The sequence below is a fragment of the Gallus gallus genome, chromosome 9 (assembly GCF_016699485.2).
Source record: "Gallus gallus isolate bGalGal1 chromosome 9, bGalGal1.mat.broiler.GRCg7b, whole genome shotgun sequence".
In the NCBI taxonomy this organism is placed as follows: domain Eukaryota; kingdom Metazoa; phylum Chordata; class Aves; order Galliformes; family Phasianidae; genus Gallus; species Gallus gallus.
This window is the reverse complement of record NC_052540.1, coordinates 3,770,847-3,783,319: the sequence shown is the minus strand read 5'-3', so window position 1 is coordinate 3,783,319 and position 12,473 is coordinate 3,770,847. Positions and strand designations below refer to the sequence as shown.

The 12,473-nt window shown below is 51.0% G+C and overlaps 1 protein-coding gene across 3 annotated transcripts; it reads right to left on the bottom strand.

The window, feature by feature from the left end:
• Positions 1 to 2,914: 2,914 nt before the first annotated feature.
• On the bottom strand, positions 2,915 to 11,237 carry DZIP1L (DAZ interacting zinc finger protein 1 like). Of its 3 annotated transcripts, XM_015277142.4 has the most exons (11): positions 11,120 to 11,237; positions 8,600 to 9,085; positions 7,880 to 8,059; positions 7,506 to 7,667; positions 7,204 to 7,296; positions 6,616 to 6,646; positions 5,809 to 5,859; positions 5,246 to 5,382; positions 4,429 to 4,621; positions 4,119 to 4,254; positions 2,915 to 3,804 (listed from the first exon to the last, which is right to left on the bottom strand). In XM_015277142.4, exons 2-10 carry the CDS (start codon positions 9,071 to 9,073, stop codon positions 4,163 to 4,165), a joined length of 1,413 nt encoding a protein of 470 aa, XP_015132628.2. In that variant the 5' UTR covers positions 9,074 to 9,085; positions 11,120 to 11,237; the 3' UTR covers positions 2,915 to 3,804; positions 4,119 to 4,162. The 3 variants fall into 3 exon arrangements, with proteins under 3 accessions (XP_015132628.2, XP_422684.4, XP_004937044.2); XM_422684.8 differs by having other exon boundaries at positions 2,915 to 4,254; XM_004936987.5 differs by lacking the exon at positions 7,880 to 8,059 and having other exon boundaries at positions 2,915 to 4,254.
• Between the last annotated feature and the right edge of the window lie 1,236 nt (positions 11,238 to 12,473).

Genomic DNA, 12,473 nt, shown 5'->3' with positions numbered 1-12,473 from the left:
ACATTCTTGGGCTTTGAGTATCAAGGGACATCCAAAAACCCTTGAGAATGAGTCCCTTCCCCCCCCCCAGTTGCCATTCATGTGAAAAGGATGCAGAATCCTCCTCCAAGTGCTCAGCTGTATGGTAACTGCTGAGTCCCAGCCTGAAGCACTGATGGAGCACCTGGGGAAAGGACCCAGTCAGCCCTGGGAGCACAGGTGAAGGCAATTCAGCTGTGTGACCAGAAGGAGTGGAGCCTGGCTGCACCTCCCTTAGACCCAATTTAAGGGCTGACCCCCACTGGGGAAGGATTTTTGGTTGGAGATCCCTCCTTTGTGGAGCTTTCCCCTGTGAGACTCCATCTTCAGAGGTGGGTGAGCAGTCCTTTTTTTCCTTCCTTTGTAACACCTCTCTACTGTGTTGGTCCCTCTGTCATTACACCTCTTGTATCACCTATTCGTTGTGTTGATCTTTCTAATTGTTGCACCAGCCCATGGTGCTGAGTGCATACCACACAGGGGGGAGGAATGGCCAGTCCAGAGGCAGCCTGTGGCCACCCAGCCAAAGCTTATCTGTAGAGCAGGAGGGCGCTTTCCCCTCAAAGATGTGAATTTAGGTCGTGAGATACAGCAGCACGTGCAAAACTGAGCAGCATCCTGCTCTCCTCCTCTCAGAAGCAACAAGGAGGTTTGCTCTGCAAGACCCTTTGGTTGAGTAAAGCCTAGTGATAACTGGAGCCCAACTCCTCCGTACCTCTTTCTCTCTGGCAGATAATGATAGACTTGTAGAGTCACTGAGGTTGGAAAAGACCCCTCAGATCCCCAAGTCCAACCCCATCCCACCATGTTGCTGCCGCCCATGTTCCTCAGTGCCACATCTCCAGGGATGGTGACTGCCCCACCTCCCTGTACAGCTGTGCAGTGCCTCACTGCTCTATCTGAGAAGGAATTCTTCCTAATACCCAACCTTATAATAATTCAGAGAGGGAAGACCTCCTGCCAATTATTATGCCTTTACTGATAGTAAGACATGGGATGCAAAGGTGGTTGGTGATGCGAGTGTGCACATGTGCACGCACTCAGAAATGGTTTTGTTTCCGTAAATTTCATCATCTTCTGAAAGTGCACGTTCTCTCTCGGAGCAGCTAATTAAATATGGGCTTCTCTAATACAGCAGATGCTGAAAGGCTGTGTGTATTATCTGCCAGCAGAGCTCTGTATAGGTTCTTTCTGAGCTTCAGCAACATTTATAAGTATATGAGAGCACGGCAGATTTGCATGGACTTTGACCACGGGAAGCAAAGACCCGTATCTGAAGCTACAAATTGGACTATGAGATAAGAACTCTCCTGAAACCTATATGCAATTAAAAGCCCAATCTTCCTTCCTATAGTGACAAGGTTATTGCTTTTATATAGCTGAACAGAGATGAATGAGTCTACGGATTAATAACACTAAGATTTATGACACTGTGCTTGCCCCAAATATTATGGGAGAATAGCTCTCTGGGTGAGATATTACGACTGAATAAATTTGATAGGATTTTTCCTTTCCTTTATTTTTTTCAGCTTTGTGTTATTTAGGATAGTTGTGTTGCATTCGCACCGTTAGCGCTGTGCTTTGGTTCTCAGCTAATTGTTCCACGTGCATTCGTGCTTTACGAGGGGGTTATTAATAAATGGAGTCCCACGGAGACAAATGCCATTGAGGAAAAACAAAACACAAAGTGCATGATTTGAAGAGCATTACACTCCAGTGTCACCAAGCTCCTGGCAAAGGTTGGCCACTTCTGTGCATTTCCCTTTGGAAGGGGTTGTGCCTTCTTCCCAAGGTACCTGCTGTCTGGAAGCAGCTTTTGTAAGCATCACTCGCTTTTCTAAACCCAACCTCAGGTTCCTCTTGGACCCTTCAATATGCCATGGCAATGTGAAGGAGGGGAACCCTGTGGGAATTGAAGGGGAGTGGTTTTGGGGTGGGAGGGATGGAGGTGGGGTGGGGTGGTGGGTCAGGGCAGAGGACTGCTTGAGCTGGAAAAAGGCACAACTGCAGCCCACTGCCAGGCAGGATTTGACCTGAGGAGGACATGCAGAGGATGGAGAGGGAGGGGGTGCATGTGGATGCTCTGCAGAGGTGCTGCTGGAGGGCGGGATGCTGTGGTTTGCACAGCTGCAGGCAGCAGCCTCCCCATTGTTTCCACTGTTAACAGTCACATCGGTTCATGGCATTGTAGCATCTCACCCTTACAGGGTGGGGGAAATGAATTTTGGAGGCAGCCCTTGTTTTGCAGTTGCTTTCCCAAGGGAGAAGGCGAATTTGTTTCCTTAATGTAATCACAAAGAGATCTTTGTGCGGAGGAATTGTCAGAACACCTGTCTGCCTATTGAAACCAGAGCCCCTATTTGTGTGTGTGGCATTCCCTGCTGCTGCTGCACGCTTCTGCTGCCTTTGTTTCTGTTGGTTTTCTTTTACATCGCCCTGCTTGGGAGCATCCCTTCTGCTCCATGGGTTTGGCAGTGTGCAGTATGGAGTGAGTGCATGGCAGTACCAATGGGCACAGGGAGCACGTCAGGTCCCCACCAGTGCAGCCCAGTTTGGAACCACCAAGAAAAGGTAGGGAAGGAAAGTGCTCTGAAAGGGCTGCAAAGATGTTTTTTTTTATTATTTCTTTTTTTGTTTTGTTTTTATTTCTTTTCTTTCCTGGCGGAGGGAGGTGCTGGGCAGGACCTTGGCTTGCGATCCTCTTCCTGCTGCTTGCTCTATGGGGCAGAAAGTAACTTTTCCCATCAGTTTTGAATGACATTAGCACAGCCCATGGGTTCATGGGCCAGTTTTCCTACCAACCCTTTTGGGAGCAAAGGTTCACCTGACCTGCAGCTATTTCACAGCAAAAAAAGGCTGATTTCTTCCTCTGACACACCAATCCCATTTCTCTGAATGAGGTGAAAACATCCCATCTTGATTTAATTCATTAAAAGCAGCGCTCACTACGGGTTACGTTCACCCAAAAGAAAATCATATGTTAAGTGACCCATGAAATAACACATCTGGCAGTAGCATTGTAACAAATAATACAGACCAGGTACTGCTCTTATTTCAACTTGAAGGATTAAAATGGGAACGTTTCCCTCTTAAGGTATGCAGCCACAGACAGACTATATGGGAGTGCATAGGCACGCAGCTGAGTGCATACATCCCTGGGGACATGTGTTGGTGCAGACTGTTATCTGGAAAGCACTTTTGCCATTTGATCAACTTAAAGGAATTCACCCTATTCTGCCCAACCTGTCTGGGCTTCCTTATCCCTGCCACGTAAATGGGCTTGCAAATGTTTGCAGCTAGTAATAGGAAATTATATATGTTTGAGCTGAAGGTGGAATGTGCTGAAAACAGAGGAGCAGCTGAGAAGGTGTGTTTTTTTCCAAAAAAATGGAGAAGCAAGAATGCTAGAAAAGTATACAGTTTGGAAAACTGGCTTCATTTCTCCCGATGGGCATTACAAACAGAGCCAGCCTTGCTCGGTGTTGTGTATGTGCAGATTGTCATCCATTGGGTCGTGGTTCCCACTGATTCAAGAAGGGGAGGAGGGACTGCAGGTGGGGCTCTGAAGGCTCCTGCAACTGTAGGATGCTGTTGCAGCTCGTTCCTGGTCTTGTGGCACCATCCAGTGGCTGCTAGCAGAGGACTCCCTTTTCCTCATTAGCACCAAGTGTCCCTTTGCACGGTGCTTGGCTGAATGGTAACCAAGGTGTTGGTCCCTTGTGTGTCACCAGCCACTGGGACTTGTGGCCAGGTCCTCCAGGAAGGCCTCCGGGTCACTTCAGGCACCTGTGTGATGGGCACAGGGAGGGTGAAGGGGAGCAGCAGGGTTGGATGCTTAACTCATGTTTGCAACGATGGCAAACCCCAGCAGCATCAGGATCTTTTCTCTTTTTCCATGGCTTGCAAATCTCATGCTCCTTTTTTCACTTTGTCTGGTGAAGGCCCAGAACTTCATCCTCATTGTAATAAGAACAAGTTTCCATTGCTGTAATTCTGAATCTCCTTGCACATGGACTACTTTGTGATACTTCTAATGGGTACGAAGAAGCTGTATGGAAATTATGTCCAAGAACAACCCTATGGCCATTCACGTGACACACCTGGAGCTTAGTGGTGGGCTGGCTGGCTCTGGAGCATGTTGAGCTCAGGGATGGGATTTCATCCCACTGGCTGGTCTCTGTGTGTTCGCATCCAGACGTCTCTCTAAGGGCCTTCCTTTCATGGACACAGCCGTCCCTGCACAGAACACGGTAGGTTAAATTAAGACTTGGAGGTGGCACAGCTCAATTGGAAGGGACGCAATGGCCAGCTGCCTAGGGGTAGCCCCACTGGATAAGGGAACAGCATCCCATGGCCATCAGTGGCCAGCGGTGCCCACGGCTGGCATTGAGAGAGGACAGGTTATCTCACCTGGAATTATGGAGAGCTGTCGAGGCAAAGGAATTCTGGGCTTTTTGAGTTGCCTGACTCTTCTCATCACCACTTGGATCAGCTCATCCCTTAGGTGGAAGAGACCAGGACTGTTCTTAGCCTTCTGCTGCTGCTGAAGCCTGAGCACAGCCTGGAGGTGTTGGTAGGTCTGGGTGGAGATCCCCTTTGCAACCTAAAACACAGGGTGGTTGAGAGGCCCAACAATGTGAGTCCTCACCTGCACTGTCTGCATCTCACAAGCAACCTGTGAACCCCACACAAGCCCTACCCACACCCCACTGTTTCCCCAGTGTAACACTGTTATCCCACCTGCAATCCATCCATCAGTCTTTAGCTATCTTTTGCCCTTGCAGCAGCTCTGCTAGGTGCTAGGTGGTGGTATTGCATTGCAGCTCAGCAAGGTGTAGGAGGTACTGTTTAATACGCTCAGCATGAAAAGGACTTGGTCAGTGAAAGTCCCCTTGAAGTCCCTGTGACGGAGGCTGCCATGCCCTCACACACCCTCCTTCCCTGAAGAGAGGGAGCCCTGGATGGTTTAGCATATGAAAGGCTCCTTGTGATAAAGGCTTGCTGGGTATTTATTAATAACCAGTCTCAGAAGTGTGAGCACAGCAGTTTATTCCCTGTGCTACCAGCTGGTTCTGCCTCCACCCTCCCATTTGCCTCTCAGGGTGTGAGTGCTCCAGGCAGGGGTTGCTTCACTGCTAGTTTTGATTGCTCCAAAAAAGATTCAGGGCAGTCTTTGTATCCCCCTGGGCTGATGCTGCAAATGCTGGCAGTGAAAGCACAGACTCACCCTGCTGACCCCCATGCTCTCCAGCTTTTCCTCCAGTGCTTCCTCCAGGATGTGTCGAAACTTCTTCAGGAGGTTTGGTTTCCTCCATAGGGCTTCCAGCAGTCGCCTCTTCCCACTCTGAGCATCATCCGCTGTGTCTGGGTGTAGCAGAGCATGGGTTGTGCCTCAGGGAGGTGGCTGAGCCCTTGTCCCTTCTGAGGACATGGGTCCCACCAGTCCCATAGCCCAAGCCACCCAAGAGCAGGATTCTGGGTGCTCTCAGCAGACCGCATCCCTCTATCAAGGACACCTTCCTCCTCTAACTTCCATTTCCCAGACACAACTCTTTCAAAATCCCACCCACAGCGAGCAGCTGCCTGAGTCATCTTTCTGGGGTGAAGCATCCAACCCAGGGCTAGTCACGGTGCTGTCATACTTGGCATGGAGGTGACCATCAACATCGTCCCCTTCACCCCCATCCCCACCAGTTTGCCCAGCACCCCTCACTGCACAACACACGAAGCCAAATCCCACTTTCATCCCAGTGTTCCCTATATAGAAGTGGTTACACCTCCATTACCCACCTCCTTCTGAAGACTCTTCAGAAACCACTGCTCTGGTCACCTGCTGGGTCACTGCAGGAATGAAAACAGCATTTGAGGGCCAGGGGAGGTGAAGCTCCAGTGCAGAAGTGAGCTCTATCACCACCTCGTTTTGCTAAATGGAAAGCACAGACACATCTGTCCCTATAGGGATCTAGGGATGGCCCAAGTCCAGTGCCTTGGAGAGCATCCTTGAGGGAAACCCTGCGGTGCTCAGAAGCAGCACTGTCACCCTCTGAAGCCACCAGCTGGATTGTCAGAGCCATCCCCTGGGAGGATGGATGATGCACTCCATGGGTATCTGCTAACAGCCATCCTTGTTTCAAGGCCTTTCTTTTTGTTTTCTGAGGAGCGGTGGGAGCTGAGAAGTCTCCAGTCTTTCTCCCTAGAACCTGATTATAGAAAACCAGGGCTGCAAAGAAGAAACCACAGCATGTCTCAGCTCCTTATTTTCATGCAAATAACTGCTGGTATCGTTTTTGAGGAGGCAAGGTCATTGCTGCGCGCTCTTGATTGAAATCTCATTCCTTCGGGGCATGGCTACAGTGCAAAACCAGCTCAAGAAGCAGGTGATTTTCTGCTGTGCCCAGTGCTGCTGCTGGCAGTCAGGGGGCTGCGAGGTGCCCACCCATGGCTTCATGCGAGAGGACACAGAGCCAGCTCCCCAAGGAGGTCCCACAGCACAATCTTGTAACGGGAGACTGAGACGTAGGCATGCTCTGAACAGCTGCTGGCCATGAAAAATTTATTCAGACTCAGATTGATTCACTTTTAGAAAGCAGTCATTACCTTTGGGCTTATTTGCAGACAGCAGCTTGGTCTGTAAAGAAGAAGAGAGATCACAAGGGAAATGCCCAGGCCTTTTCTGAGTCATGTGTCAAGGCATTGGTATGGGCAGCCCAAGGACGTGGGGAGTCACCATCCCTGGAGGTGTTCCAGAACCATGGAGATGTGGCACTGAGGGGTACTGAAGGGTCAGTGGGCACTTCTTACAGGCATGGGCACCTGATTGCCCTTTTGCTTGGAGAAATCCAGCTTTCCCTTGGTCCTGAAGGATGTCTGCCATTGTAAAAGCGGTGCCTTTCCCAACCCACCCAACGCTCAGAGTTGTTGCCATATCAAAGCCTTTTCTTTTAGAGGGCAAGAAGGCAGCTGATACATGGCAAAATGTTTATTTGGTGCTTTAAATGCTTTTCCATGCAGTGAGCTGCCACAGTGCTCCAGTTAGGATGCATGACTCAGGACCATGGCACGCCCTGGCACCTTCCTGGTCCAATTTCTGGACTTACTGCTACCCAAAACCAAGCTGACACCAGACATGCCCAGAGCAGGTGCACACAGAGGTGATGGATGGGATGGGTAAGGACATGGGCTCACCCGTACTGCTGTCCTTTCCAGCTCAGAGTCATCATCCTGCAGGGTCCCCAGGCTAGACACCACTCCTGTTCTGGCCTGTAGCTCCTGCAGCTTCTGTAGTGTGGAGGGAATGAACTGTTTGTCCCAGTGTGTCTCAGGAAACTCTGCCTTCCTCCCAGGCTCACCTTGGCCAGCTGCTGCCTCTGACTCCAAAATGCATGCATGCCCCAGGACAACATGGGGCCCTTTGGGCTGTGAACCAATAGGGCCACTTGGACCTGGTGGGGCAGCAAGCCATGTCCCCTCACTGTCCCCCAGCTCACCCCTTCCATAGCACTGCTCCTGCTGGCAGCATCCTGCAGCTCAGTGAGGAAGCGCTGCCTCAGGCCATCCATCTCCACGTGCAGCTTCATCCTCTCCTCCTCTTTCCACTTTTCGAAGTCTCTCCTGCCCTCCATTTCCCGCTGGTGAGCTCTCTTCTCTTCCTAAAGGAAGTGGAAAATGGGAGCAGGAGATGTAAGGAGCAGCAGTGCCCAGGTTGGGTGAGGGTTAGAACACTGCCCATAGGCAGTGGTGGGAAGTTTGGGGGGCAAATATTCTGAAGAAGTCAGCACAGATCTCACCATAAAACATTCTTCTGTGCCTTTTTTCACCTGTGCTGTGTCTCATCACATCTCTTCCCTCCTTCCTGCCATACCTGCTCCCTGCACAGCTTCTCTGCCTCCCTCCCTGCTGCCAGCTGCTGCTGCATCTCACGCAGTTTTGCCTTCAGCTCCTCAACCTCCTCCTCCATCCGCTCCACCTTCTTGGTCTCTGCAAAGCCCGGGGAGCAGAGCCACTGTGAGCGAGGGTGAGATCTGCTTGCTCCAGCAGCACCCTGCAAAAGCACCAAGCAAAGTCACTGTGGGGTGTGGGGCTGCAGGAGGGGAGACCTCAAGAGAGGCAGCTGTTGTGCTGGAGGTACACGGGTGTCAGGGTGTCTTCTGGCAGAAGCTAAAGGGGAAGACCTTAGGGGTCGGGGTCAGGGTTAGGGTTAGAGTATAGGATGAGGCACAAGCCATAGCTTTCCCAAAGACCAGGAAACAGAGTAGCAGTGCAGTGCTGCCTGTAGCAGGCTCTGCTCCAGTCTCAGGTTCTCGCAGGCTGTTTTTGGGTGGATTTCACTCTCTGGGAGCAAATGATCAGGTTCATTAGGCACTGAAGTGGACAAGGAGGCAGGGCCAGCAGGTTTCTGCTGAAAAGGTGCAAAAACCTCAGTGGGAGGATAAAAACCTAAATGGGCACCAAAACCAACAGCCTCCAGAAGTCTGTCCCTGGGCCATAAGATCTCCCAAGTCACCCTGGCACAGGCATCTCCCAGGGCACATGAATCTTTGGGATCTCCCAAGCCAGACCTCTCAACCCCTCCTCCACGCACCTTGCAGTAGCCACTGGGTCTGGCTTGCAGGAGGAGCTGGGTGGCCACCAGCTTCTTCCACCTCCTGCTCTCTTCCTTCTCATGCCGAAGCCTCGCTGCCTGCTCTGATGCCAGGCCCTGGGCATGGGCCAGCTGTGCACGGGCATCCTGTAGGTTCTGGGCATGCACAGCCAGGCTGTCGGCCAGGCGCTGCTGGCAGTGCAGCAGGTATTCAATGCTCAGCTGGGCCAACCTCAGCACCGTCAGCAGCACGGGGTCAGCTGGTTGCCCACAGTAGGGACACCTCTCCTCACGCATGTTACAGAAGGTGATGTTGGAGATGTGCTCCTGCAGCACAGCCACGTCCCCCTCCCGTGCCACTCGCTCCACATCCACAGCGCTGAGGCGATGCCGATCCACGGCAATACGGCGGGGCTGGAAGCAGAAGGTGTTGGGTGGGATGGTGGGTGCTGGGGGTGCTGCCAGCATTGCCATGGCTGGAAAGGGCTGGAAGGAAGAAGGGGTGCGTTAAGACTGAGCGCGCTGCTCCTCCAGCTCTGGTACTGTGGTGAGAGGCAGTTGTGTCTAATCCTGCCTGGGTGCAAACACAGAACATGTTTTCCTCTCCCTTCTCCCCATTTGCAGCTGCTATCTACTGCTTTTGCCAAATTCTGAAAGAAGGGAAGGGAACGGAAGGGAAGGGAAGGGAAGGGAAGGGAAGGGAAGGGAAGGGAAGGGAAGGGAAGGGAAGGGAAGGGAAGGGAATTAAGAGGAAAAGGGGAAGGGAAAAGAAAAGGAAAAAGAAAAGAAAGAAAAATGGAAAGAAAAAGGAAAAGAGGAAAAGGAAAAGAAAAAGAAAAGAAAAGAAAAAGAAAAAGAAGTAGAAGAAAAAAGAAGAAGAAAAGAAAAAGGAAAAAGAAAAAGAAAAAGAAAAGAAAAAGAAAAGAAAAAGAAAAGAAAAAGAAAAGGAGTGAGATTCCAGTTTATTTACCATCTGCTTTTGGTAAGGGAAAGTTTTCTTTTCAGATAACTGCCACTCTTTAAAGTAAAGTCATGTGAATGAATTTGTAAATCCCTTTACCCAAACTCTGGAATTCCTGTGTTTTAGGCTAGTCCCATGTTTATACCATTAGCAGCCCTGCAGTGTCAAGCAACTCGATTGCTTGCATCAGACAAAGTGGATATGCCTGAGTAGGTACGTACGTATACATATATATATGGGTCTAAATATAGCCCTGACTCATAGCTGCAAATTGTGTAGATCTGCAGGGGAGCAGCACACGGCTCCTGCAGGTGAGGCTCTGTTGCATGAATTAACCTCTGCTAAACCAGACCAAGTTTCTGCACTACTGGAAATGTGGAAAGGTGACCAAGCAACAGCAGTGACCACAATGCCCCTAACCCAGGTATTTCCCTGTTCCTGGAACACTTTACAATCCTCCAACGATCCCCTAACCGCAGGCTGTGTTACACAACCTTGTTAATATTAACAAGGGTTTCACGCACCAAAGGAGCAGTGTTTAACCCGGACCTGCTGCTTAGCAGCATGCCTGGGATTGCTCCACCACTTGCTTTAGTCACGCCTGATATGTTTTCCCTCCTCTTCATACGAAATGCCAGATATGAGGTCTCCAATGGTACAACCACTGCAGCAGGCAACCCTGCAGGCAACACTGCAGCAGGCAACCCAGTAACCCAGCTCTGAAGGTTTATTTTCCTTCAGTTCTTTCTTGAATTTGCCTGGGATGGGCACCCAGCTGGTGTAAAAGTACTCTGACTTCCATGCTGCAATGCAATGCAGCACCCACTGATGTGGTGGACCTGCCGGCAAGACCTGCCCTCACTACCCCCAGTGGAAGCAGTGTGTTGATGCTCATCCACTGTGACTCAAACTGTGTGTGGTGGGTGAAGAAGACACCAGCCTTGAGGGATGCAAGTCCATCCCCGAGGTAGCAGCTAGGACCACACAGCCAAGCTTACACAGTCCATGCATTTACATGCACCATTTCCACTCCACTGTGCAAAACCCAACTCCACCAAAGTGCTCATGGAGACAGCTCTGAGAGAGATCGCTTTCCCAGCTCATGGCTGCTGGACCAGGCTATTGCTTGGTCCTCTTCCCTAAAATTCTCATCCCACGGCAAGGAATTCTCTCCCCCTTCCCTCCTCCACCCTTCCTGGACTCTTCAGGTGCCTGCATCCCTCTGCTCTCCGCTGGCACTGGGAGATGCAGGGTCAGGGGATCCGGACCCCACTGATACCCTCTGGAGCAGCTCCCCCCTCCTCCAGACCTTGGCCACAGGCAGCATTCACTTCCCTCCCTTCCTCAGCCTCTCCTCCTGCAGGAAAGCAGCTGAGCAGAGCCACGGAAATGTTTTTCGCATGAGCTAACGCGTTGAGAGCTGGAGCAGCACAAGTCCAAGCACATCCACCCAAGTGCCGTCCCTCCCTTCCCATAAGTAGGAGTTTGAGAAGTCAAGGCAGAAAAGTGCAAAAAAAAAAAGAAAAAAAAGAAAAAAAAGAAAAGAGGCAAATACTCACTTGTTGCTAGAGACAGTGAGAGGAACTGAGGAGCAGGGACAAGGGTAGGGACAAGGATGGGACCAGAGTAGTGAGAAGCAGCTGGGAGCAGCGAGAGGCTGCTTGAATCCCTGCAGACAGGAAGGATTTCCGTGCTGTAACCCTACACTCCTCCCCTGCTCCCCCCCAGCCTGTGACACTCAAAACCACAGAGAAAAAGCAGCTCTCGATGCCCAAATTGGACAAAACCCTACGTCTGTGGGCAGCACCATGAAACCCACTGCCCTTTAGTGAGCTGTGCGAGCTGCGTCCCAGGGAAGGGAGCAGCAAAATGTCCCCCCATGGCCTCTGATGGCCCTCAGCATGGACACAGAGTGCACTGATTGAGTTCAGATGGGGCCTCAGTGTGCACTGATTGAGTTCAGAGCTCACTAGAGGATGGGGCTCGGCCCATGGGGCTAGATGGAGACCCAAACCCACCACTGAAATGCATAAGCCCCAGGTGTGTGGAGAGCTTTCTTCTCTAGATCAATCCTGCTGCCACTTCTAGCTGCAGAAAGCAGGCTGCAGATTGCAGCATGCTCATTAGCTGCTGTGTTTACAGAAGATAGCATTGTACAGATGGCAAACATTCTATGACGGGCAAGCCATCCGCCCCCGCCTTTCAGCTCCCAACCTAAAAACAGCTGCTCAGACAGACGCAGAAGAGATTTGCAAGCTGGGCTTTTCAGGGAGTAAGGGTGGATTTGCATTACTCTTGTGGGAAGAAAATAAAAGTCAGTGCAAGGGAATGCATTGCTTTCCTGCAGAATATAAGGTCGCTGGGTGCTCTGATGGGGTTAAATAGGGTCTCCCTTATTCTGTTCCCCTCTGGATGGCCCCAGTAATGGAGCAGCATAGAGGGAGATCAGAGAGGTTGGTGGAGAGATGTGGCCCACGGGAATCCTGGCTTTTGGCAATAGTTCCCTGTGTGAACCAGCACCTTCAGGGTGAGCAGGATGCCAGTGAGAGGAAAGGAGACAAAAATGCAAAGTGGGAACCCAAAAGAGATGAGGAAGAAATAGGTGACAACTGGACAAAGGTGACCTTCCAAACACCATCTGAAAGGGCTTTCTAGGGCTGTTATTCCCCATTTTACTGGGAGCAGAAACCCATTGATTTCAATGGGATTTGGGAGTGCCAGCAGGCAGGTCCCATCAGTTCGTGGTGCCCCAGCACCTCCTCTTCAGGAGATGCAACACTTTGTACTCAGAACTGACCCCAGAGCCCAGGGAAGGGCAGCCTCATTCTGAAGGAGCCAAAGAGGATGTGCGGGAGTGCAAATAGGTCAAACAGGGGAATCCTTTTCCAGGGGAAAGCAAGCTCAGAGGTCTGG